Source organism: Chrysochloris asiatica, unplaced genomic scaffold (genome assembly GCF_000296735.1).
Source record: "Chrysochloris asiatica unplaced genomic scaffold, ChrAsi1.0 scaffold00015, whole genome shotgun sequence".
Lineage (NCBI taxonomy): Eukaryota > Metazoa > Chordata > Mammalia > Afrosoricida > Chrysochloridae > Chrysochloris > Chrysochloris asiatica.
This window is the reverse complement of record NW_006408533.1, coordinates 869,225-894,812: the sequence shown is the minus strand read 5'-3', so window position 1 is coordinate 894,812 and position 25,588 is coordinate 869,225. Positions and strand designations below refer to the sequence as shown.

General features: G+C 40.6%; 1 protein-coding gene across 1 annotated transcript in view; it reads right to left on the bottom strand.

Moving 5' to 3' along the window:
• The window catches only part of LAMA3 (laminin, alpha 3), a 368,228-nt gene that overhangs the window by 282,901 nt on the left and 59,739 nt on the right, over positions 1-25,588 (bottom strand). The window contains exons 3-5 of the mRNA XM_006835121.1: positions 3,641-3,758; positions 2,178-2,296; positions 928-1,098 (exon numbers count right to left, since the gene is read on the bottom strand). Of these exons, the coding sequence (XP_006835184.1) occupies positions 928-1,098; positions 2,178-2,296; positions 3,641-3,758 (408 nt within the window). The remainder of the gene's footprint in view (positions 1-927; positions 1,099-2,177; positions 2,297-3,640; positions 3,759-25,588) is intronic.

Genomic DNA, 25,588 nt, shown 5'->3' with positions numbered 1-25,588 from the left:
GTTCATCTCTCTGTCTTGTTGGGCACACAGCTAGATTACATTATCCAGCATCTTTACCCATCCATCTACGTGGAATTATAAAGGGGCTTCAAAAGTCCATAGAAAAAATGGAGAGAATAGACAATGGAGTTTTCTCATCAACTTTTTGGTCAGTTGTTGCAACTGTAAAGGATGGTCTCATACATGGTCAGTTCTTGCAACTGTAAAGGATCTGCATGGTTAGAAACAGGTACTATCTTCTGTTTCTTCATCTGCTGAACAGATGCAGGGGACTTCAGAGGAAGATTCTGGGACCCACAGGCTGACTATGTCTCTAGATACAAAAAGCCTGGGTCCCTGAATGACTGCGTGGAACAGATCCCACCTGCTGACCCACAAAAGACTACAGCATAAGCAAGAAATACACCTTCATTTTGCTATGTCTCTGAGACTTGGCAGCTGGTAAGATAATAACAGTTAGATTACCCAGACTGTTATGATTATGAACTATCCAGATTATAGCCTATCCAGGCTGGCTATAACAAGCTCTGGTAGCCTAATGATTATGAGTTGAGTCACTACCTCAAGGTCAGCAGTTCGAAACTACCAGTCATTCCATAGCAGAAAATGGAGGCTTTTTGCTCCCTTAGAGATTTACAGCCTCGGAAACCCTGTGCAGGGTCACTATGAGTATTAACTGACTCCAAGACACATCACCACCATAACCACAGGCTGACTATAATCTTCTGATTTTTATCTTTTTAATGTAATGATTTTTCTTCAAACAACCAAATTCCTAATTGCATCTAGTATTTCAGACAAAAACGACTTCTATGCCTACACCATTCCTGGCTATAAAGGTTACTTGAAAGAGTTCAAGGCAATTAATTTGACAAACAAAAATAGCACTAAAAGCTACTGAGGATGCATTTGAAAGCCTCTACTCACTCGACGCGTGACGGTTGGATCTCGCTGTGCTTTGGAGATGAGGTGCCCGAGGAGCGTGTTGGTTCGAAGGAAACGCAAGCGGATGTTTGTTGCCTTGGTAAAGTCCCTCAGGGTTGGAGAAAAAGTAAAATTCTTTGCACCTGGCCGGCCATTTATTAAGGACACCACAACCTAAAATAACCACAATCACATAAGAAAAAAAAAATCCTTTCATTAAAATTCAGCAGCAATTAAGTAAAAACAACTCAATGTCCCAAAGCACTTGGTTTCTTTGCGCCACTAGATGTTTGTAAGTGGTCTTGGATCCTATTTATATACAAAGATATCACTGCCAGTTTCATCTTCCTTCCCTTCCTACTTCCAAAGTCTGGCAACATGTCCATGAAACCTGGGCTCCTGGACATGTTATCATGTCATTTCCAACCCCTTTGTTTGATCCTCACAGTTGTGGGGCTGTGAGCTATGAAAATATGTTAAAATTCATAAATATAAAGATATAAACTTGTCAAACTGCATCAAAGAAACCAAGCTAAAGTATAAACTCAATGAGGTTGAAAAAGAATGTCTCTGGATATGCCGTTGACAGTGTTGGCGCCAAAGTCATATATAGACACAAGCAGGTTTTATTGCAAACATTTGAAAGGTGACCCACTCACCAACTGTCAGAAGATACTGGGTGAGGTTGCTCAAGAAAGAGCTCTCTGCTTAAAGAAAGGGAGAATGACACCCTTTAATTACTTTAATCTGAGGCCCAGTTCATGTTCATTTTGGCCTCACAATTTCTCTAGAATTCTTAACTGATGTTTCCCACCTCTGTTTTCCCATTTGCTTTAAAACTAACCTTGCTGACTTCACAGGAGCCAAATGCAACCCTAATTTTTTTTTCCCCAGAAACCGTTTATGTCCAACAGATGGTGCCCTCCCTGTCAAAAGGAACCAAGGGTTAGCAGATCACCTGCCCCTCATCTCCTTACAAGGGATAATGTTTGTGAAGAGGTTAGAAGGGTCACTGTGGCTACCACCAGTGACCTGTTTGCTGAATATGCCACCAGGAAGGCTGGTTTAAGACCCATGGTTCTTGAATCCTAAATCCTGAATCTTGACCTCCTGGGGAGAATTCAAGACTAAACAGAACCCTCAATTTGATTCATTTATCACTTGGTCCTGAGCACAGTTTCCATCTTGATTTATGGTAGGTCTCCATGTTCACATCTGAATCTTACCTCACACAGCCTCCCACATCTACTCACCTCGCCATTCTCCAAAGGAACTATACGAGAATACTCAGTAATGCAAAGCACATCATCATCCCTAGTGATGGCCAGATTTGCCTCCTGTCCAAAGTGTTCCAAACAGTCTCGTTTAGAATCTAGGAAGAAAACATTTTAATAGTATAAAAGAAAGTATCACCACTTTGTTGTCAATCTCGTAGCAAGCTTTCTGTTTCTTTAAGAAAATAAAAGACAAGAGTGAAACATTTAAGACCTATAGACAAAAAGCTTAAGAGGAAGGTTTTCATTCATGAAAGAAAATCAGTTTCAGCTGCAATATTTGGAGATGAACTGTAAATCTTCACACCTCATTAGGAAAGTTTTCCCTTTGGGGCACTTTCATGGAAAATTCAACCCCTTAAAAAGTATGCAAAATTGCTGTTCACCTCAATTTATTATAAGGTTCAGAGACATTGCTATTCTTCACTAATAAAGATAGATAGCAGAGTCAAGGTAAGTAACGCACAACATAGGACCCACAAAGATGGAACTCAGTTCCGAATTTTACATAAAAATTGGGCTGGAGCTGTGACGCCCCACCCCCACCCCTTCCAGGTACACTTGTAAGTACCATGGAGTCAGTTCCGCCTCATGGTGACCCTGTAAGGTTTCTGAAGCTTGTTTTTAATCTTTGTAAGAACAGAGAGCTTCATCTTTCTCCAGCGGAGCAGTTGGTGGACTCAAACCACCAATCTTGTGGTTTATAGTCCAGTGCTTATCCTATGGAGACCATGCTCCCATAGATACACTGCTCCATTTCAGGTAGTATAAGAACTGTTAACACAAAGGTATTTCAATCTTAGTTCTACATGTGATATCCTTAAAATAAATGTGCACATGCTTTAGAAATGGGGAGACTTTGAGGGTGACTTAAAATATTAAAAAGTAACCATCCCACCTCACCCCCAACCAAACAACAGACAGGCTTATAAGGTGAACAAGAATATCCAGGGAGATATACACTCCTTAGAAAAACCAAGCATATGAGATCAAAAGGGCAGCGTTTACTCAGGGATAAAGCTCAGACGGCAGGAAGGGATAGGAAAGAAAGATGAATGAAAACAGTAAACATATGAAGGAAGTATGAAGAGTGCTGTTCATTATGGAACTACAATCAATGTCACGAATCAAAATGTGTACGAAGGTAAAATCAACTTACTCTGTAAACTTTCACCCAAATCACAATTAAACACTCAAAAAGAGAGAGGGAAAAAGGAGAAAAAAAACAACAATAAAACAGAACCAGTATCATGAAACTATGTATAAACTATTGGATGGGAAATGAAATTGTTCTGTAACGTTTCACCTACAGCAAAATAAAGAAAATTTAAGTGATCAGCTCCTTTCAAGCAACACTGAGAGATTCATTTTCTAATGAGCCCCATCCTGGAACTGTTGGAAATAAAGGTCCTCATAACTTTACAGTAGACTAGATTACTTACGAGCAAAATATTGCCAAGGTAAATAGGTGTTTCCAAAGTCCACAGATCTTTCCAAGACCCAAAGGTCAGGGCGAGGAGAGTTTGCAAATTTGATTAAAACATAGGCCACATGGAAGAGCTGATAAAGCAAAAGAGGTACAGTTATTAAAGTCACTTTGTCTGTCTAGAGCTTCAACTACCTCTGTGTAGTGCTAATTCCCAAAGCAACATAGCTGGCCATAACCCTTCTCCCAAGAGCCAAAGGTTTAATTCCAGCTCTGACTGGACAACACTATCCAGGTACAGCCCCTCTAGTTTCTTGCAATTAAAATTAGAATCATTTTTCTTTCTTCGCCAGATCTAGACATTAATCACCATTCTCTTCACATTTTAACAAGTACACACTTGAAGTTCAAACACCTACATGACAGCAATCTATACATTCAGAGAATTTCAATGTCAAGCAATAATAGTACAGCCCATAGTACAGAAGTGTCATGCTCCACCCCCAAGCGTCAGTTACAGGCATTGGAGAGCTCACAGCTGCTGCACTGAGTCCTGGGTAGCTGTTCAATGGAATTGTAGAACCTCCCACTGCCCCACTGCCATTATGTTCCCCTTTTTCTGATCAGCATCCCTTTTAGTAATTTTCTTATTTGCCTTCAGACCCAGAAACCCAGTTGCCATCAAGTTGGTTCTGACTCATGGCAAGCCTATGTGTGTCCAGGTAGAACTGTCCTCCTTAGAATTTTCAAAGGCTGATTCTTTGGAAGTAGACTACCAAGACTTTCTTTTAAGACAACTCTGATTGACTTGAACCTTCTTCAAACTTTTTTTGTTAGCAGATGAACACATTAACCATTTATAGCACCCAAGACCAGGACCATGCAAAAGCATTAAAGAGATGCAATGGGCCTTTTTTCACTCTTTCTTCACCCTCCTAGAACCCCAACGTGCTTTTTGTGGGGAACTCCCAGGATTCCTTGCTGTATATTCTATCTCCTACCCTCAAAATGTATCTGGATTAAATGTTGGATTCCAAGGTCTACATATTTGCAAAAAAAAGCATGGTATGAGAGTGAACACAACCACTGGACAATCTATGTTAACGTGTTAATGATCCCCACTCCAAATCTTCTAACCTCCAGGTAAAAGATGTGACAGTGACTTTCTGAAGATGATGTCCACACCTCTATTAGCTATGCTAGTAAAGCCATGTAGACAGTGAGGTCATCTAGCTATAGACCTGTGTACAGGGCTATGTCCTTTCACCATACTTATTCTATCTGTATGCTGAGGACATAATCCGAGAAGCTGGATTATATGAAGAAGAACATGGCATCAGGATTAGAGGAAGATTCATTAACAATCTGTGATATGCAGCTGATACAGCCTTGCTTGCTGAAACACGGAGAGGACTTGAAACATTTACTGAAGAAGATCAAAGACCACAGCCTTCAGTATGGATTACATCTCAGTGTAAAGAAAATAAACATCCTCACAAATGGGTCAATAAATAACATTATGATAAACGGAGAAAAAACTGAAGTTGTCAAAGATTTCATTTTGCCTGGATCCACAATCAACATTAGTGGAAGCAGTAGTCAAGAAATCAAATGACATGTTGCATTAAGTGAATCTGCTGCACAAGACCTCTTTAAATCAATCAAGAGCAAAGACACCTATCAGTTTGAGGACTAAGGTGTGCCTTGCCCAAGTCATGAAAATTTCAGTAGCCTCATACGCATGTGAAATTTGAACAATGAGTAAAGAATACTGGAGAAGAATGGATGCATTTGAGCTATGGTGTTAAAGACGAATATTCAAAGTACGGCAGACTGCCAGAAGAACAAACAAATCTGTGTTGGAAGTACAGACAGAATGCTCCTTAGAAGCCAGGGACGGTAAGACTTCATCTCTTATACCTCAGACAAATTATCAGGAGGGACTAGTCCCTGAGAAGGATATTATGCTTGGTAAATTGGAGGGCCAGTTAAAAAGAGGAAGCCCCCAAGGAGATGGCTTCACACAGCAATAGACTGAAACGTACCCACAACTGTGAGGATGGTGCAGTACCAGGCAGTGTTTCATTCTATCCTGCAGAGGGTAGCTATGAGTCAGAACCGACTTGGTAACATAAAATAACAATGAGAATACTCAGATCCTGTGGGATCTTTTCCTTATCTGAAAAAAATTTTTTTTCATAGATGTTTTACAGCAAATGGAGGAGAGTGGTTGACTTTGCAGTCCAGAAGCATCAGGGGAGAAGAGTGGAATGCAGGATCCTACCCAGAGAAACAGTGACACCAGAGATGGAGGCAGAGATGATGACAAGGAGAGATGGAGCGGCTGGGAACTCTAGACCCAGAGCAAGAGAAGCTATGTCCTGACGACCAAGGAGGTGAGAGGGACAGGTTTGCGGGGTATACCCTTTGGTTGGTTTATGTTGCAATGGAGGGGATTGTAACCATGGCAATGGTAATGAGATATGATAGGATGAACGTAAAGCTAGTGTTCTCCCATGTAAACTAGCACATAATTCACAATAAAACATTCAAAAACCAAAAAAAAAATTTTTTTCACATACAGTTGAGTCAAATAATTTAAAATAAATAAATAATTATAAATCTGAGAACTATCAACTAATGTAAATATTCCAAACCCTAAACTAGAAGCCAGAAAATCTAGAACAATGGTTCTCAAACTTTTTGGCCTCAGGAACCCTTACTACTTTTTTTTTTAATTTTGGAGGACCGCCCAAAAAGCTTATATTGCATCTATCCATGTTTACCGTATAAAAATTAAAATGGAAAGTTTTAATAGATGTATTTTTTTGTTCATTTAAGGAGTCCTGATGTGGCACTGTAGGATAAACAATGGACTGCTAACCACAAGGCTGGGGATCAAACTCACCAGAGGCTCCTTGAAAGCTGTAAGAGTCGCTGAGTCAGAACCAACTAGACAGCACTTGAACTCATTTAAAGGCGTCCTAGTGGTACAGTGGTTAAGCACTCAACTGCTAACCAGAAAGTCAGCAGTTCGAACCCACAAACTGGTCCACAAGAGAAAGATGCAGCAATCTGCCTCCATAAAGACAGAGTCTTGGGAACCCTCTAGGGCAGTTCTACTACCACTGGCAGGGTCACTATGAGTCAGAGTTGACTCCAGGGTAGTGAGTTTTGTTTTGTTTATTAACTCATTTAAAGTGATAACAATAAACCCATTACATGGTACCAGAAATAACATATTTTTATGGAAAAACATTTATATTACAAAGCAAGAAAGGCAGTGAGAATAGTGTCATCACATTGTATTTTTAGCAAATCTCTTTGTCTGCCTTAATAGAAGGCAGCTGGATTCTCATGGCTACTTCTGCATTCAATCAGTTGTGACCTGTTGGATTGGCTGGAGCATAGAAGACGATCTGGCCTCACATAAATATGTGGTGAGAAGGAAAGAGACCACACTGAAAAGCCTTGGGGACACTCATGGCTTCTCATACCATACTTTGAGGACCACTGCTCGAAGCTATAGTGTTTTACTCTTTGCACTAAGAAACCCTTTTGCATACTTCAAAAGGAAGAATTACCACACTAATTACTGCCAACCCCAAGTTCAGCAAGTTCTGTCCCATTCAGACATCTGCTCTTTGATCTTGGTTCAGGTGAACACCCCAGACTGTGAACCAACACTTGGAAAAACTGATCTAACCTTGTGGAGAAAAACTAATTAGGAATTATAAGGTATTCTGAAAACTACAAAGCAATACATAAAGATAGGTGTAATAATTTCCAAAGCCATATACTATTATTATATAGTGAAAGAATTCATAGGAAATTCAAGAACTCCCGGTTTGTAAAAGCAGAACAAATAGACTTTCCATCAAACTCTTAGCACATCTCTCTCATGTCACATTGAAATAAGACCACTTTTAGATATATGAATAAAATTGAGTACAACCAAAAACCCTTTTGGATAGAGGAATAATTCAAGACATCCATAAAACCCCATAATCATAGCATACTTGTCCTCCTTCCAAAAAAATTGGTTTCCCTAACAGCTTATAATTTTAAAATTATTGTGTTCCAGGCAACATAAATGCTTCATTGATATTCTCTCAATTATGCCTCACAATAAAAATTGGTGCTTCGTTTGCCCCACTTTATAGCTGAAGAAAGTGTGGCATAGAGCAGTTAAGTAACCAGCCCACATCATAAAGCACTCAAAACCTGGGGCCTATACAAGTATCTATCTCAAAGAGCACAAGATCCAGTAGATACAGCCCCCCCCCACTTTCCCCAAGTTTGCTTTTACAAAAGACCTACATTAGTACCTGTTACCGCTAACTGAAAGAAATCCAAAGAGGATTTCAGCTTTTATGAATAAAATGAAACTAGCGACCTGTGTTTGTTTCGCAGCAATCAATTTAAGAGGCAGTGGGCACCCCAGGCAGCAAGAAAGGTGTCACCAAGCTTACGTTCAACTTCTTAGCATCAAGCCACTATGGCTTTGAACTGTGTCTGTGAGCACTACTTGTTAGTGTTACATGATTTGAAAGGTTATTTTGTAAGGTCTGGACCATCAAAACTATTTCCCATAGAAATCAATGGTATCTCTTGATGCCATTTTGGTCTATAAAAGATTTCATAGGTACACTCTACTTTCAGATAGCATTTTCAGATAGGGAAACTTTATGTACATTTGATCTGTTTCATCTTGAGAGAAATAAATTGTCAGAGAAGTTCTTAACATGATTTCCAGATATATTTAAATTCCATTACAGGAAGCCTGGAGGCAAGAAATTACCTTATAATACATCTGGAGGGTTATTTGAGTGCACTGGTTTTCCAAAGTTGTTCTTCCTGCCACTAAAAATCCAAGTTATCAAATAGCTTCTGTAGGCGCAAAAGGGAACCTCCCCATTTAGCCTCATCAGGTTCTGAGATAATGTGTGATGCCTTTGAAACAGCATGAAAGTTGGACATCCATATCTAGAAGCAGGTGGAGACATGTCATGGAGGGCCTCCACTTACTCTCTGAGTCTACAATCCGGCCTAACTTAACAACTCCACAGAGGCCAGCACTCATCAGACAGGACATTCATTTCTTTCCCTCCCATCTTTGCCTTAGGAAAGATATTCATGTGCCCTCAACATTGGTAGGGCTGCATTTCAGTTTTTCAAAAAATTCCATTTGCACTGCAAGCTGTATGTTTCATTGACTGCCACCCAAGTCTACTTCTGTGTAGCGTGCAGTAGATTCTTGCCAAGTGCACCACTCCACAGCAAATCTTATCTGAGACTTGTAAGCTCAATACATCCCCTTGAGGTAGAAATGTGTTATAAAGTAATTTCTGGTATTCAAAGCGGGTTCAGAGCCTGGCTCTTGCCCAATAAACCAACAGGTCTGAAGTTCTTCACTTCGGTTTGATAATTCCTAATGACTGTTGCTGGGTACCATAGAGTTGATTTTTGACTCATAGCAACCACATGTGACAAAGTAGAATTACCCCCATAGGGTTTTCTTGGCTGCAATCTTTATGGAGACAGATCACCAAATCTTTCTCCAGAAAAACTGCTGAGTGGGTTTGAACTATCAACCTTTCCATTACCAGTCAAGCACTTAATTCTTGTGACACCAGAGCTCCTTATTCCAAACTATGTTGTTGTCAATAGCCATCGAGTCAGATCCAACTCATAGTGACCCTGGATAGGGTTTCCGAGGAGCAGCTGATGGGCTTGAACCTCCAACCTTGCAGTTCAGTACTTGTCCTACAGTGCCACATCAGGACTCCTCTGAAAAGATTGCTGTTGTTGTTGTTAAGGGTCCTCAAGTCAGTTTCAACTCTGCATAGGGTTTCCAAAGAGCAACTCGTGAGTTTAAACCACCGACCCTGTGGTTCAAACTGACCTTGCAGTCCAGTGCATTAGCCCACAGCGCCACACCAGCACTCCAGGCCTTTTAAATGGTTTTTATATGTTCAACTCCTTATTATCAGTTACTTTTTCTGACTCTTGTTGTTGTTAAGTACTGTGGAGTCGGTTCCAACTCATAGTGACCCTGCACAGGGTTTCCGAGGCTGTAAATCTTTACAGGAGCAGAAAGTCTCATCTTTCTCCCGCGGAACCGCTGGTAGTTTCGAACTGCTGACCTTGAGGTTCGCAGCCCGATTCATAACCACTACGCCACCAGAGCTCCTCCCAAAATACATCAAAAGCAAATCTGAGTGATGCTTGCGATTTACTGATAGAAAAAAGGGTTCTTTATGAAACTAGAACACGTGGAGTTATGGAATCACAATGAGGTGGCTTGAAAAAGTTTGTGGGAAAATTTCATAATCTTTTAATTCTGTTAGTTCATGAACTTTTTGAAGCAGTGCCATAGGAAGACAAAGTTGTACACTGTCAAAGAAACCAATATGGAACTCAAAAAGTGACTGAGAAGGATTGAGTTGCAATCTTCTTCTCCACACCTTTTTCTCATCTTATGAGTCAAAGATAAGGAGCCCTATTAGCATAGTGGATTATGAGTCGGGCTGCAAACCTCAAGGTCAGCAGTTCAAATCTTCCAGCTGCTCCACAGGAGAAAGATGAAGCGTTCTGCTCCCCTAAAAATGTACAGCCTCAGAAACCCTGTACAGGGTTACTATGAATGAAGACTGACTTCACAGCACAGCACCCCCAACACCACCCTGAGCTAAAGATGGCGTGAATGTTGTTAATGATCCATGAGGTAGAAATACAAGGTGATCTTTTCAATAATTTTTTAATTTGGCAAAATATAAAATCTTCTGTTTTAATCACTTTAAATATACAACTCAGTGGCATTAATTACAATGTTATGCAATTATAACCATTATTTCCAAAATGTTTTTCATTAATCCAAACAGAAACTCAGTACCCATTAAAGAGGCACATCCTTCACACACACTCCTCCACCAACAGCTCTGGTTGTTGTTGTTAAGTGCCATCTCATAACAACCCTGTATAAGGTTTCCAAGGAGTGACTGGTGGGTTTGAATCTCCAACCTTGCGATTAACAGTCTTATGCTTATCCTAAAGCCCCACACATCTAGTACATCTCTATTAAGTTGACATACTTCCACTTACATGAATACATTAAATGGAATACATATAAATACAATATTTGTCCTTTTGTGTCTAGTTATCTTTCTTTCACTCAGCATAATATTTTCAAGGTTCATTTATCTTATAGCATGAGTCATAATTCATCTCTTTTTATGACGGAAATAATGCTTCAATGAAAAAAAAACAGCAATGTTGTTGTTAGTGCTCCAAGTCAGTGCCCACTCATAGTGACCCTGGATAGGGTTTCGAGGGGCTCCTGGGAGGGTTAGTTCAAACCGAACATTTGGTCCAGTGCTCTTTCTATAGCACCATACCAGGACTCTAATGATAATCATAAAAGGTGGTATGTGAGAGATTGTGACTTCAAAACGCTCCCAGGGCACAGGACCATAGTCTCAGGGGACACCATGGTCAATTGGCATAACATAGCCTGTAAAGACAATGTTCTATATTCTACTTTGGTGAGTAGCGTCTGGGATCTCAAACGCTCATGAGCAGTCATCCAAGGTGTAACTATTGGTGTCTCCATGTGAGGAAAAAAATTAGTGATGAGAATTGAAAATATTTGGGATCAATTAGTCCAACAGACTAATGGGACATGTGAACATCAGTCTCCACAACTCTGAGACCAAAACTAGACAGTGCCTGGCTACCACTACCAATTGCTCTGAAAGGAATCACATTAAAAGGTCCCAGATAGAGTGGGAGAACATGTGGAACAAAACTGAGAATTACTTTAAAAAAAGACTTGGCTTACTGGTCACAAAGAGACTGGAGCAACCCAAGACGATGGCCCTCAACCATCTTTTGGGTCTGGAAAGGAACTCACGCTCATGGTCCAATTTTCAGTCAAGCAGTAGATAGGTATATAGGGGGTGCCAACAGCACTAGTAAGGTATGCTCGCCATGGAATGGTCAATCATTCAAAATCAAAAGGGCACCCTTCCTTTATCTGAGGACAAAGTTGAGAATGGATGGAAGGGTGGGTGGAAAGGATACAGGAACCACAGGGAAGAAGTGGGGTAACATTGCATGGCAGAGGTTGCAATCGTTGAAATGAAATAACATGTATGATTTTGTTGCATTAAAACTGCTATGGTGTGGCGCTGTGGGCTAATGAGTTAGACTACAAAGTTATTTGAACTGCAAGATTGGTGGTTCAAGCTCAGTAGCTGCTCCTTGGAAACCCTATACAGGGTCGCTATGGGTCGGAATCAACTTGACGGTACTTAACAACAACACCTTGTCAAAAAACCTTCACTCAATTCACACACACACCAAAACAAGGCTCCCAGTTCAGAAGAGAAGAGACAGGGCCATTCCATCTCTCTGAAGCTTCTGAAATCACAATATCATCTATTCATTTCTGGGCCTTTACAGACTACAGGTAATAGACTCAATAAATGCTATGAATGAAGGAGTGAACAAATGACTATGAAAACTGCATGGTTTCACTGAGTTCAGGAAGCGAGCACACTTGGAAGGCTAGATATAGAATGACCTCACTTTGTGGCCTGAGTTTGGGAGCAGAGCTAGGAGCATAGTGGAATTAGCAACCTGGGGATTGAACTCTTGCCCTGCAACCCATTCATTAGCTGTGTGACTCTCACAATACCATTTACCCATTCTGAAATTTTATTTTCTTGTCCATAAATAATACAATAAAATAATCATAAAAAATATCTGTTAAGCAAATGGGGGATAATAATGTCTGCTTCATAGAAATGAGAAATTCTCCTTCCAAAGGAGCACTGTTATAATTTCTGCAATTTGTTTTGATCATTATTCCCACCAAACAGCAACCTCTAAGTGCCTTTTTCACGTCTATTTCCTCAGGAGAAAAGCTTGTTAAATATTGTTGAGTTAAAATAAAATAAATGAGACATTTGATAGTACTAAGTATTGCACAAATGTATTTTAAATCACATGCAAAATAAGATTCTTGATCCAGGAAGCAGTACATCCTAAAAAAATTAAAATTAAAAAGTCTACGTTTATAATGAAAGAGAAAGTATCATTTCACAAAGCCTCATTTCCTCACTTAATTTCTCATCTTTTTGTTTTGAAAAATTTCCAAAACTACAGAAAAGCTCAACCCCACTCGTCTGTTAGTTTGCTATACTGTGGTGACTTGTATGTTGTTCTGACACTAGATGCTATTCCACTGGTATTTGAAATGTCTGCATGGTCACCCATGGTACACAGGTTTCAGCGGAGCTTCCAGACTGAGACAGATTAGTAAGAAAGAATAGGAGATCCACTTCTGAGAAATTAGCCCTGAAAACCTTATGAATAGTAAGAAACACTGTCTGATAACAGAGTCAGAAGATGAGCACGTCAGGTTGCAAAGTGTTCAAAATACAACTGGGGAAGATCTGTCTCCCCAAAGTAGAGTCGACCTTAATGATGTGTATGGAACATAGAACCTTCATTTGCTGATGGAATGTGACTCAAAATGAGCTTCAAACATCCATTAATAATCAGAACATAAAATGTATGATTTATGGGTGTATGAAAATTGAAAGTCATCACAATGAAATACAACACGAAAAGGTCAATATCTCAGCATTAATGCATTGAAATGCACAAGTAGTGGCCATTTTGAATCAGACAAGCATATGGTTTACTATGCCGGAAATAATCAATTGAAAAGGAATGGTCAAAAAGAAATTTCAAGATCTATTTTGAAATACAATGAAAACCAGTGAATACAACTGTTATTCACATTTACACAACTACCACCAAAGCCATGATGAAGAAATTGAAAATTTCTAACAACTTCTTCAGTCTGAAATTGATCAAACATGAAATCCAGATGCTTTGACAATTACTGATAACTTGAATGTGAAAGATGGAAATAGGAGGAATCAGTAGTTGGAAAATGTTGTCTTGGTGATAGAAATGACGCTGGAAATCACATGACAGAATTTTTCAAGACCAATGAAATATCCATTGCAAATACCTTTTTTCAACAACATGAATGGCACCTATACATATGGACCTCAGCAGATGGAATTCACAGGAATAAAATTTACTATATCTGAGGGAGTCCTGGTGTGGCCCTGTAGGAGAGGCACTGGACCGCAAGGTCAATTTGAACCTCAACGTGGGCAGTTCAAACTCACCAGTCACTCCTTAGAAACCCTACACAGGGTCACTATGATTCGGAACCAACTTGACAGCACTTAACAACAACACCTGAGAAAGAAGCTCAATGTCATAAGCCAAAACAAAGCCATCAATTGCTCATATGCAAGTTCAGGCTGAAACTGAATAAAATTAAAACAAGTCCATGAGAGCCAAATATGACCTTGAATATATCCCACCTGAATTTAAAGACCATCTCAAGAACACATTTGATGCATTAAACACTAATGACTAAGAGGAGTGTGGAATGATCAAGGACATCATACAGGAAGAAAGCAGAAGGTCATTAAAAAGATAAGAAAGAAAGACAAGACCAAAATGTGTTGCGGACCGTGTAAACCTGGTCAGAGGTTCGAGGCCTATAAGGCCCGAGTGTAACAGATCTAGCCACTTGGCAGTTAATAGCAAATTGTTTTTCATCTTAGTGTTCAGTTATATTTATTTAATTCCAAACATGAGCCCTCATTATCCACAGAGAAATATTAGAACCTCCTAAAGCCGAGACTAAAAGTTTCAAAGGTCAAGCCTTTCTCCAAAGGATTAACTAAAAATATCTTAGCTACTTCGCAGTTCTTTGTTCTATAGACAAAAAAGCCATCCTCCCTGAATCTCTCCCAAGTGCAGGTTATTCAGCCAAGTTCCTGAAAACCTGGCTCAGGAAGCTAAAACAGTGGGATTCTGCCCAAGCCTTTTGTCCTTACCTCTCACCTTCCCCCAACTGAGCTCAGGGGCTATAGTTATGTTAATTGAGCCTGAGAAACCAATTGCGGGCCTGGGATTCGAACCAGAGAAATACGATGTAAAGTTACCTGAATGTCTGGAAAATTACTGATGTTAGCTGTATCCTGTTTTAGTCCCTCCCAGCTTGGTGTGAAGCTCCTCCCCTAAATAAAACAGAGGCCCAGGCCTGCCCAGGTGTGCATTACGGGTTGGAGTGCATGCAGTGAAGATTGCAGTGCATTACAGGTTGGAGGGCATGCAGTAAAGATTGCAGGGCAGTGAGTTGCTGCCTGCAAAGGCCACGATGCCTGTAGTCCCAAGTCTGCCCAAAACCATCCTGGTTTGGGGATGCCTCATTGTCCCCCTTCTTCTGTCTGTCTGTGTATTCTTTCGCTATCCTATCGCCGCCGAATATACCCTCCTCGTGAACCAAACACTCGTGAACCAAGTTCCTATGTCGAGGACAGTCCCCAACATAAAAGACTCTGAAACAGCTCTTGAATGCAAAGTAACTAAAACAAAAAGAGAAATGATGAAGTAAAACAGTTGCACAGAAAATTTTAAAGGGACGCTCAAGACAAAGTCAAATATTACAATGAAATGTGCAAAGACCTGGAGTTAGAAAACCAAAAGGAAAGGAAATTCTCAACATTTCTCAAGCTGAAAGCACTGAAGAAAAAATTCAAGCCTCGACTTGAAATACTGAAGGATTCTATGGGCAAAATATTGAATGGTGCAGGAAACATCAAAAGAAGATGAAAGGAATATACAAAGTCATTGAAACCAAAAGAATTGATGATATTGAAGGAAGGCATAAGAGCTGCACTGAAGGCATTAGCCAAAAACAAGGCTCCAGGAAATTGATGGAAAACCAATAGAAATGTTTCAACAAACTGATGCAGGTACAAGAAAGTACCCCCTTGTCTACCCCTAGAAATTTGGAAGATAGCTGCCTGACTAAACAATTAGAAGAGATTCATGCCTGTGACCATTCCAGAGAGATGTGACTGAAAGGAATGTGCAAATTACAACAATACCACTAATTTCACATGTATGTATAATTTTGCTGAAGATAATTTTTAAATGATTGCAGCAGCATGTCAACATGGTGTTGCCAGAAATTCAAGCTGGATTCAGATGAGGATATAGAACGAGGAATATCATTACTGATGTCAGATGGAGCTTAGCTGAAAGTAGATGTGACTTGTGTTTCATTGACTGTGCAAAGGCATTCAACTGTGCAGATCATAACAAATGATGGACAACATGGCAAAGAATGAGAATTCTAGAACACTTACTTGTGCTCATGAGAAACCTATAGAAAAAGAGGCAGCTATGGATGAGGCTTTCTACTCCCATAAGGATTTACACCCTCGGAAACCCTGTACAGGGTCGCTATGGGTCGGAACCGACTCGACGGCACTTAACAACAACAACAACATTCAGACAGAATAAGGGGACACTGAGTGATTTTAAATCAGGAAAAGGTGGGTGTTGGGGTTGTATCCTTTCACCATATTTATTCAATCTGTCTGCTGAACAAATAATCTGAGAAGTTGGATTATATGAAGAAGAATGCAGCATAAGGATTGGAGGGTGGCTCATTAACAACCTGTGATGTGCAGATGACACAACCTTGCTTGCTAAAAGTGAAGAGGACTTACAGCACTTCCTGATGAATATTAAAGTATACAACCTTCAGCATGGATTACAACTCAATGTAACGAAAACAAAAATCCAATCCTCACAATTGTACTGATAGACAACATCACGATAAACAGAGAAAAGACTGAAGTTGTCCATGATTTCATTTTACTTGGATCCACAATCAATGCTTATAAAGGCAATGGTGAAGAAATCAAACAGCATGTTGCAGTTGGCAAATCTGCTGGACAAGAACTTTTTAAAGTGTTAAAGAGCAAAGATGTCACTCTGAGAACTAAGGTGTGTCCGACCTACACCATGGTATTTTCATCTGCCTCATAGGCACGGGAAACCTGGACAATGAATAAGGAGGACTGGAGAAGAACTGATGCATTTGAATCATGGTGTAGGCAAAGAATATTGAAATCTATCTTGATAGAAGTACAGCCAGAATGCTTCTTAGAAGAGAGGATGGTGAGACTTTGTCTCATGTACTTTGGACATGTTATCACGAGGGACCAATTCCTAGAAAAGGACATCATGAGTGGTAAACAGAGGAGCAAAGAAGAAGAAGCAAGCCCCCCAAATGAGACATATTGACCCAATGGCTAAAACAATGCGCTCAAACATAATAACAACTGTGAGGAAGGTACAGGATCAGCAGTGTTTTGTTATGCAAAGGGTCACTATGAGTCCCAGTGGACTCAACAGCCCTGAATACAACAGGCAAGCTTAAAGAACAGTGCAATGAATACTTAACAAGTGTTTGCCACATTGGTTTACTTCTCTCTCTCTCTCTTTCTCTAGACACACACATACACCTACCTTTTTTTTAATGTTTGAAAGTGAGTTACAGATATCACACTTCACCACTAAATGCCTGACCATGTATCTCCTACAGAAACCAAGATTTTCATACTCAAGAAACTGTGCCATTTATACAAAAAAATCTTAGTAAAACACTTATTAATACTCAAATTTCACTAATTGCCCTAATAAGGTCATTTGTTCCCCCACACACACCTAAGATCCTAGCAAGTATTTATTCATTGTTGTTGTTGTTAGTTGCCACGAAGTCCTCACAGTCCCATGTGTTATGAATAGAACTGGTCCATAGGCTTTTTTTGGATGTTAATCATTTTAAGATTTTTTATTTAAATCTTTAACTAACCAAGGCTTATTTTAGCAAATGTTTTATTCTTAATAAGCTTTTTTATTATAATATCAGGAGTCCTGGTGTACAGACCCAAATGGAGGCTATGCCAAGAAAACCATACCATCGCATTTTGATATTTTTGTTTAATAAAAGTTTCTATGATTTTGTAGCAATCTTTTTTGACTTAATTTCATAAATACAGGAAAAATAATTAGGAAGTATCCAGATCAAAACACCAAAGGTGGTTATCTCTGAATTGAAAAATTGTGGATCTTCATATATTTTCCTTTTTGGTCTTCTATTTTTCAATTGGTATTTTAATTGTTGTTGTTAAGTGCTGTTAAGTCAGTTCTGACCCATAACAACCCTGTATAGGGTTTCCAAGGAGCGGCTGGTGAGCTTGAACTGCCAACCTTGAGATTTACACCAACTTTGCAGTCCAGCACATTAATCCTACTTGGAGCTTGTGACATTTATTTTAATGTAGAAATTAATGTTTTTATCAAATTTGGGAAGTTTTCACCATTATTTTTTAATCTCTTTCTTCAAACTGTCTATTCTCCTGGACTTTGATTACTTTATGTTTGTGCTATGGTTTCTTGGCATAGCCTCCATCTAGGTCTACATAATTCTGAAGACAATGTTATGGCTGTAATCTTAACAGAAACAGATCACCAGGACTTTGCTCCCATGGTGTTGTTGGGTGGGTTTGAACCACCAACCGTGACATTAGCAGTCATACACAAACTGTTTTCACCACGTAGGGAGTCCTGGTGTGGTGCTGTAAGATAAAAACTGGACCTAGTGGTTGGGTTAAACTCCAGGGTCGATGGTTCAAACTCACCAGCTGCTCCTTGGAAACCCTATACGGGATCGCTATGAGTTGGAACCAATTCAGTGGCATTTAATAACAACAACAACACAGACTTAATCAAACACTAATACGGCATTTAGTTGTCCAGTCTCTTTTGTCTCCTCTCATCTAAAGCAGTCCGTCCACATTCTTCTGTCATTTCTGGTATGTTGAGAAGTTCAAGTTCTTTCCTTTATGTCACAGAAAGTTCCACAGTCTGAATTGTCTGATTGTTTTCTTGTAACATGACTGGGGTTTGGCATATTGGCAGGAACACTACCTATGTAACATTTCTGGTTGCCTCGCCTTAGTCAGGAGGCACATGAAGCCAGTATATCCTACTATCAGTGATGCTAAATTTGGGGACTTGCTTAAGGAGATGCTGACCAGATTCCCCCATTGCAATGTTAACTTTTTTACGTCTGTAAAATCAGTAACCGTCTGTAAAATCAGTAACCGATGGGGAGACATTTTTGAAACAATGGTTTTTATTGACCAAATAATTGCAAAGTCCCCATTACCCATACACAAAATATAAATAAAAGTCATGAAAATAAGCCACAAATTATGGAAACAGTTTAAATTACTTTGTATTTGGTGCTCATTTGAAGAGCATTTCCAATAAACCAATTTTACAGAATTTCTTTTAACTGAGAAGAAAAGATGCAAATAGAGTTGAAATTTAACTTCATTTTAGTAACTGCGCTTAAAAGCTTTACAAAATGAAGCATAATCCTCATAAAAACCATGAAAGACAGTGATGAAATACAACTCAGCTGGCCTGAAAAAGGATTCCCTTTAATCCTGATCCAAAGAACACATCTGCTCCACAAGGGTACTTCTGTCTTCTGGATTTACTGTCACCCTGTGGCTGTAAGACCTGGTCCCCGACACCATTTGGAAAGAGTGTGCTTGGTTTAGGACTAAGGAGGAGAGTGACCATGTCCCTCAACTTACCCATTCTCTCCTACTGGCTCCTAGGAACACCTGTGAGAAGGGAAGGTGGTCATTCTAGAAACATACAGGAAGGGACCATTTCCTCAGGTTGAGAACCTCACCTGAGCATCTCCTTTTGAGAGGAAACCTACTGCATCTCTGACAAGCTCTGGTTATTTGATGATTATTAATGATGGTAACTTCAACTGGTCAACACAGTCATTTATAATAGTTATCACATTCAATGTGAGGATGAGCTCTAAATTGAGTCATTTCAAATCAGCTAGGTTACTGTGATTAAATAGTCTTCTTAAAACTAGACTTTAGGTCAAAAACGGTCCTTTTCTGAACACTAAATCCTTTTGTGTGTCAGTTCTCACAGAGGGTGGTCTGACTGACTATCTGGGGAGGTTGGAAATTTTAAGGAGATGCTTTCTTGGTTGTCAGAATGACACACCCAAATAAGAAAGACACACAAGTGAACTCTGAGAACGACCACAGCAAGGTCCAGGGTTAGGTAGGAGTCTGCTCTCTGAGAGCTTGGATCACAAACAAGGGGCCTGAGGCTGTTGTCCCGAGTGTGGGTAGAGTGGTAGCCCACGCTGGAGGTGTTTGTCTTCTGTTTGTTTGACATTCAGGTATCCAAATGGTAAGCCCTGGTCATGTATGAACATGAACAAGATTCATGTTCCTACCTCATGAATCTGGCTGAGAACAGACACTATCTCCATCAAGTCCATCCAGACTCACAGTGACCCAGGATAGGGGTTTCCGAGACTATAAATCTTTACAGGAGCAGACAGCCTCAGCTTTCTCCCGCAGAGCTGCTGGTGAGTTTAACCTCTGACCTTGTGGTTAGCAGTCCAATGCTGATCCCACAGTGTCACCGGGATCCTTACCTCCACCTTTAGAAGCTGAAAAGGCCAGCTGTTCCAGCTCCCTGTTGGCTAAGGCAGCCTGGGCACATACATGACCAGGGCTCACCAGATCCACGACTCCTTCCAAGATTCCCATCTAGGGCAAGCGATTCACAAAAGCAGGGACACTGAAGAATTCTTTCTGGAAGCAGCAAAGATGGCAGCACCATCTGGCCTCCAGGCACAGGCACTGACTGCAGCGAGGGCATACTAAGTCCAGGGCCCAGTGGATGGTGCTGACCAGGGAGTTCTGACTGCATTCAACCACCGCAGTGCTGTCCAAACATTGCAATGCCCTGAACTAGCTCGTTCTATTACTCCAGTCAGGTGGCCTCCTTGCTTCTGCCTATATTCTCAGCTTAGTTGTCCATGTCCCTTAAAGCACAGTCCTGCTCTATTCACACTCAGAAGTGACAGTTTTCTCTTTCATTGGTAAAAACAAAACAACCCCAAAACAAACATCTCTTTCACTTCCTTTCTCTAATTTGTGAAAATATGTTTTCATCTCTTCTTATTCCCTCTGGACCAATGGAGGGAGGAGCCTCCTGATCCAAAATTAATTCCTACTCTGTGCCCTATCCTCTTGCCTTCTGATGGATTCTTTCCTTCAGCTTTTAAATATTTCTCTCATCATAAAGAAAAGAAAATGCCTCTCCTTCCATCTCCTTCCACTTCTAGCCCCTACCCCACCTAACTCTCCTTCCATCCCCGTCCATGTCTAGTCCCTACCCCACCTTTCTCCACCCATCATGGTCATAGTGGGTGCCAGGACTAGCTCCTTGCTCTTCCTCGCCTCTTCCTCCCTCTCAGGTCTCCTCAAATTCATTCAGAGGCCTGGTCTTAGTCCTTTTCTCACCTCACTCCATACTCCATTTCCATTTCAAACCACAGACTACCAGTTTATATATTGATCTCACACTTGTTACACGAACTTCAGACCCATATTTCCTAGTCCCTACCTGATAATTCCACCACTTACTGTCAGTTTGTCGTACCGCGCTTGCTTACATGTTGCTGTGAGACTGGAAGCCATGCATTTAAAATTTCATCAGGGTCACTCATGGTGGACAGGCTTCAGCTGAGCTTCCAGACTAAGACAGACTAGGAAGAACAGGCAGACTGAGGTTTAGCCACTGAAAACCTTACAAATAGCAGTGGAACGCTGTCAGCACCAGAATATTAAATGTTTAAATATGATGAACAGCACCAGGATATTGTCAGACACAGTGTCAAAAGATAAGCCCGTTAGGCTGGAAGGTACTCAAAATATGACTGGGGAGGAGCTGCCTCCTCAAAGTAGACTTGACCATGATGACGCGAATGGAGTAAAGATTTCAGGTTCTTCATGTGCTGATGGGACACAACTCAATATAAGGAGAAAGAGCTATAAACATTCATTAATAATCAGAAAAGGAAATGTGTGAAGTATGAATCTAGGGAAATTGGAAGTTGTCAAAAATGAAATGAAACTCATAAAGATTGATATTCTAGACATTCGTGAGCTGAAACGGACTGGTTTGGGCCAATTTGAATCTGAAAATCACATGGTTTACTATGCTGGGAATGACAAATGAAGAGGAATAGTGTAGCATTCATCATCAAAAAGAACATTTCAAGATCTGTCTTGAAGTATATGCTGTCTGTGATTGGATAATATCCATACATCTACAAGGAAGACCACTTAATACCACTACTACTCAAATTTACGCATCAACCACTAAAGCCAATGATGATGAATTTGAAGAACTCTAGCAATTTCTTCAGTCTGGCATTGATCAAACCTGCATCAAGATGTATTGATAATTACTGGTAATTGGAATACAAAGGTTGGAAACAAAAAGAAAGAATCAGTAGTTGGAAAGCCTGGCCTTGGTGATAGAAACGTTGTTGGAGATTACATGATAGAATTTTCCAAGACCAATGACTTCTTTATTGCAAATACCTTTTTTAAACAACACAAATGATGACTATACTCATGGACCTCACCAGATGGAATACAAACAAATCAAACTGATGATATCTATGGGAAGTAATGGTGCAAATCTCCATATCATAAGCCCAAACAAGGGCAGGGGCAGTCTGTGGAACAGACCATTAATTGCTCATGTGCAAATTCAGGATGAAGCTGAATAAAATTAAAACAAGTCCATGAGAGTCAAATTTCAATCTTGAACATATCCCACCTGAATTTAGATATCATCTCAAGAATAAATTTGATGCATTAGACACTAATGACCAAAGACCAGAAGAATTATGGTCTCAATAAAATCAAGAACATCATATGGGAAGAAAGAAAAATTTCATTAAGAAGACAGGAAAGAAGGAAAAGACCAAAATGGATGTCAGAAGAGATCGGATGTTTTCCTGTGTAGAGATGTTAAATCAAATGGAATAAATGCGGAAGTAAAAGAGCTGAACAGAAAATTCCAAAGGACAGCTCAAGAGTCAGAGTCAAGTATTATAATAAAATGTACAAAGACCTAGAATTAGAAAGCCAAAAGGGAAGAAAACACTCAGCATTTCTCAAGCAGAAAGAAATGAAGAAAAAATTCAAGCCTCGACGTACAATACTGAAGGATTCTTTAGGAAAATGTTGAATGATGCAGAAAGCATCAAAAGAAGGTGGAAGGAATACACAAAGTCACTGTACCAAAAAGAAATGGATGATGTTCAACCATTTCATGAGCCAGCATATGATCAAGAGCCAATGGTACTGAAGGAATAAGTCCTTCAAAGAACAAGGCTTTGGGAATTCATGGAATAAAAATCTAAATCTTTCAATAAACTGATGCAGCACTGGATGCACTCACTCATCTATGCCAAGAAATCTGAAAGAAGCTACCTGGCCAACTGATTGGAAGAGATCCATATTTGTGCTCATTCCAAAGAGAGATTATCCATCAGAAACCATCAAAAAAATCACTAATATCTCATGAAAGTAAAATTTTGCTAAAGATAATTTAAAAACAAGCCAGAGTCAGATAAGGACATGGAACAAGGGGTAATCATTGCTGAAGTCAGATGGATCTTAGCTGAAAGCAGAGAATACCAGCAAGATGTTTACCTGTGCTTTATTGACTATGTGATCATGACAAGCTATGGACATCATTGCAGAGAATGAGTATTCCAGAATACTGAATTGTGGCCCCACACACTCACAAAAAAAAAAAAAAAAAAAAAAAACTATTTGCCATTGAGTCAATTCCAACTCACGGCAATTCTATGTGTATCAGAATATAACCTTGTTTTCAATATAAATATAAGCCAGTTTTCAATGGCTGATTTTCAGAAGTAATTCACCAGGTCTTTCTTTTGCGGCACCTTTGGGCCTCCTCAAACCAGCAGTCTTTCAGTTAGCCATTGAGCACATAAACTGCATCCCACAGGAATTCCTCAGGTGCCCACAGTATAACCAAACACCCGTCCCTTGAGTCAGCGAACTCTTTTTTCATTTTTTTGGTCTCAGTTTAACATCCCTCTCTCTAGTTACTGGTTTGTACTTTATGCTTCATGGAGCACTGTGCTTTTCCTAAAGAACACTCATCACAAGAGTATTTAAATGAATCTTCATGTCTGAGTGCACATGGCCTTGTGAAAACGGAATATGTGCTTAATTATTATTCTCATTCATGAACTGCAACAGAAATATATAGATAATACACAGCAGCATGAGGGTGATATTGGGAGTTGTCCAAAACTCTTAAGAATTGCACTGACTTGGCATAAAATTGTTGTTATAGTTGGCTTCGACTCATAGTGACTCATAGGGTTTCTGAGAAGCAGATGGTGGTTTTGAACTGCCGACCTTGTGGTTCACAGTTTATTGCTGATCCTACAGTGGCACACCAGAAGTGCTGGCATAAAATGAGACAGCACAAATTCACATTCCCTGTAATTAAAAGGTGATTCCTCAGCTGCACTCTCAGACCTGGACATGAGAACTTCCCTGGTATTCCCAAGCTGCCACTTACATGTTTACGCTCCACAAGACCATAGCAGGCACCCTTCACAACTGTTGTTGTTGAGCGCCTTGAAGTTGGCTCTGACGCATAGTTGGCTCTGACTCATAGCATCCCTGTATAGAGATTCTAAGGCTACACATCTTTTGTTGTTGTTGTTGTCAGGTGCCATCGAGTCGGAATCGACTCATAGCGACCCCATGCACAGCAGAATGAAACAATGTCCGATCCTGGGCCAACCTCACTACCGCTGCCACACTTGAGTCCATCAATGATGCCACCCGGCTGATCCATATCCTTGGGGGGTCTTCCTCTTCTTCTCTGACCCTCCACCCTACCCAGCATGACATCCTTCTCCAACGATTGTTCCCTCCGGACAATATGTCCAAAGTATGAGAGACGAAGCTTAGCCATCCTGACCTCCAAGGAGCACTCTGGCTGCACTTCTTCCAAAACAGATCTATTGGTTCTTTTGGCAGTCCATGGCACTTTCAGTATTCTCCTCCAACACCACAACTCAAAGGCATCAATTCTTCTACGATCTTCCTTATTCACAGTCCAGCTTTCGCATCCATATGAGGCTATTGAAAACACAATGGCCTGGGTCAGGCGCACCTTAGTCCTTAGGGGAACAGAAAGTCTCATCGTTCCCCATCAGAGCAGCTGGGAGGCTCAGACAGCCAACCTTGTGGTTAGCAGACCACTGTCTATCCTACAGCACCACCAGAGCAACATAAAGAGGTCCTGGGAGGTTGGAAAGAGGATGAGGGTCACAGGTGGAGTGGGGTGGGAGAAGGCCGGCAGTGAAGTGAGGTCTGGAAGGGCTCCGTGCCCGATTTATATGAGGAGAACCAGGCTCTAAGTGCAGCTCAGCACTGGCCAAATGTCAGGTGACTGTAGATGAGAGAGTTCAACTTCTCTGAGCATCAAAACTAAACCAAACCAAACCTACTGCCACCAAGCCAATCCCACTTCATAACAACACAATACCTCAGGGAAGAATTTCCTCATAGGGTTTCCAGGCTGGTGTGGCGCTATAGGCTAATACATCGGCTGTAAAGTCGTCTGAATTGCAAAGTCGGTGATTCAAGCTCACCAGCTGCTCCTTGGGAACCCTATACAGGGCCACTATGGGTCAGAATCAACTCAACGGTACTTAACAACAATCTTTACAGAAGCTGATGCACATCTTTTCCCTCGGAGCTGCTGGTGGGTTCCAACCACTGTCTGATGAAGAGTCAAGCATTTAAACACTGTGCCACCAGGACTCGTGAAATTCAGTTCTAGGGTAAGACATTGTTTGGAACTCCAGCAGAAATTGAGCCTGGCCCAGAGGGGAAGTGAAATAGACACTGGAGGCAGGGAAGTGGGCAGGGCGGTCAGACAGAATCACCACAGCAGCTGTGGGTTCAATAGCAAACTGGAGCCAGGAGACCTAGGATAACTGGCTGCAGGCAGGCTCAGGGGGGTGTTGAGGGAGAAACGGGGGGGCTGAGAGGGGAACACATTTTCCATGACAGCCAGAGGTACTATACTTTAAAGCTCTGCA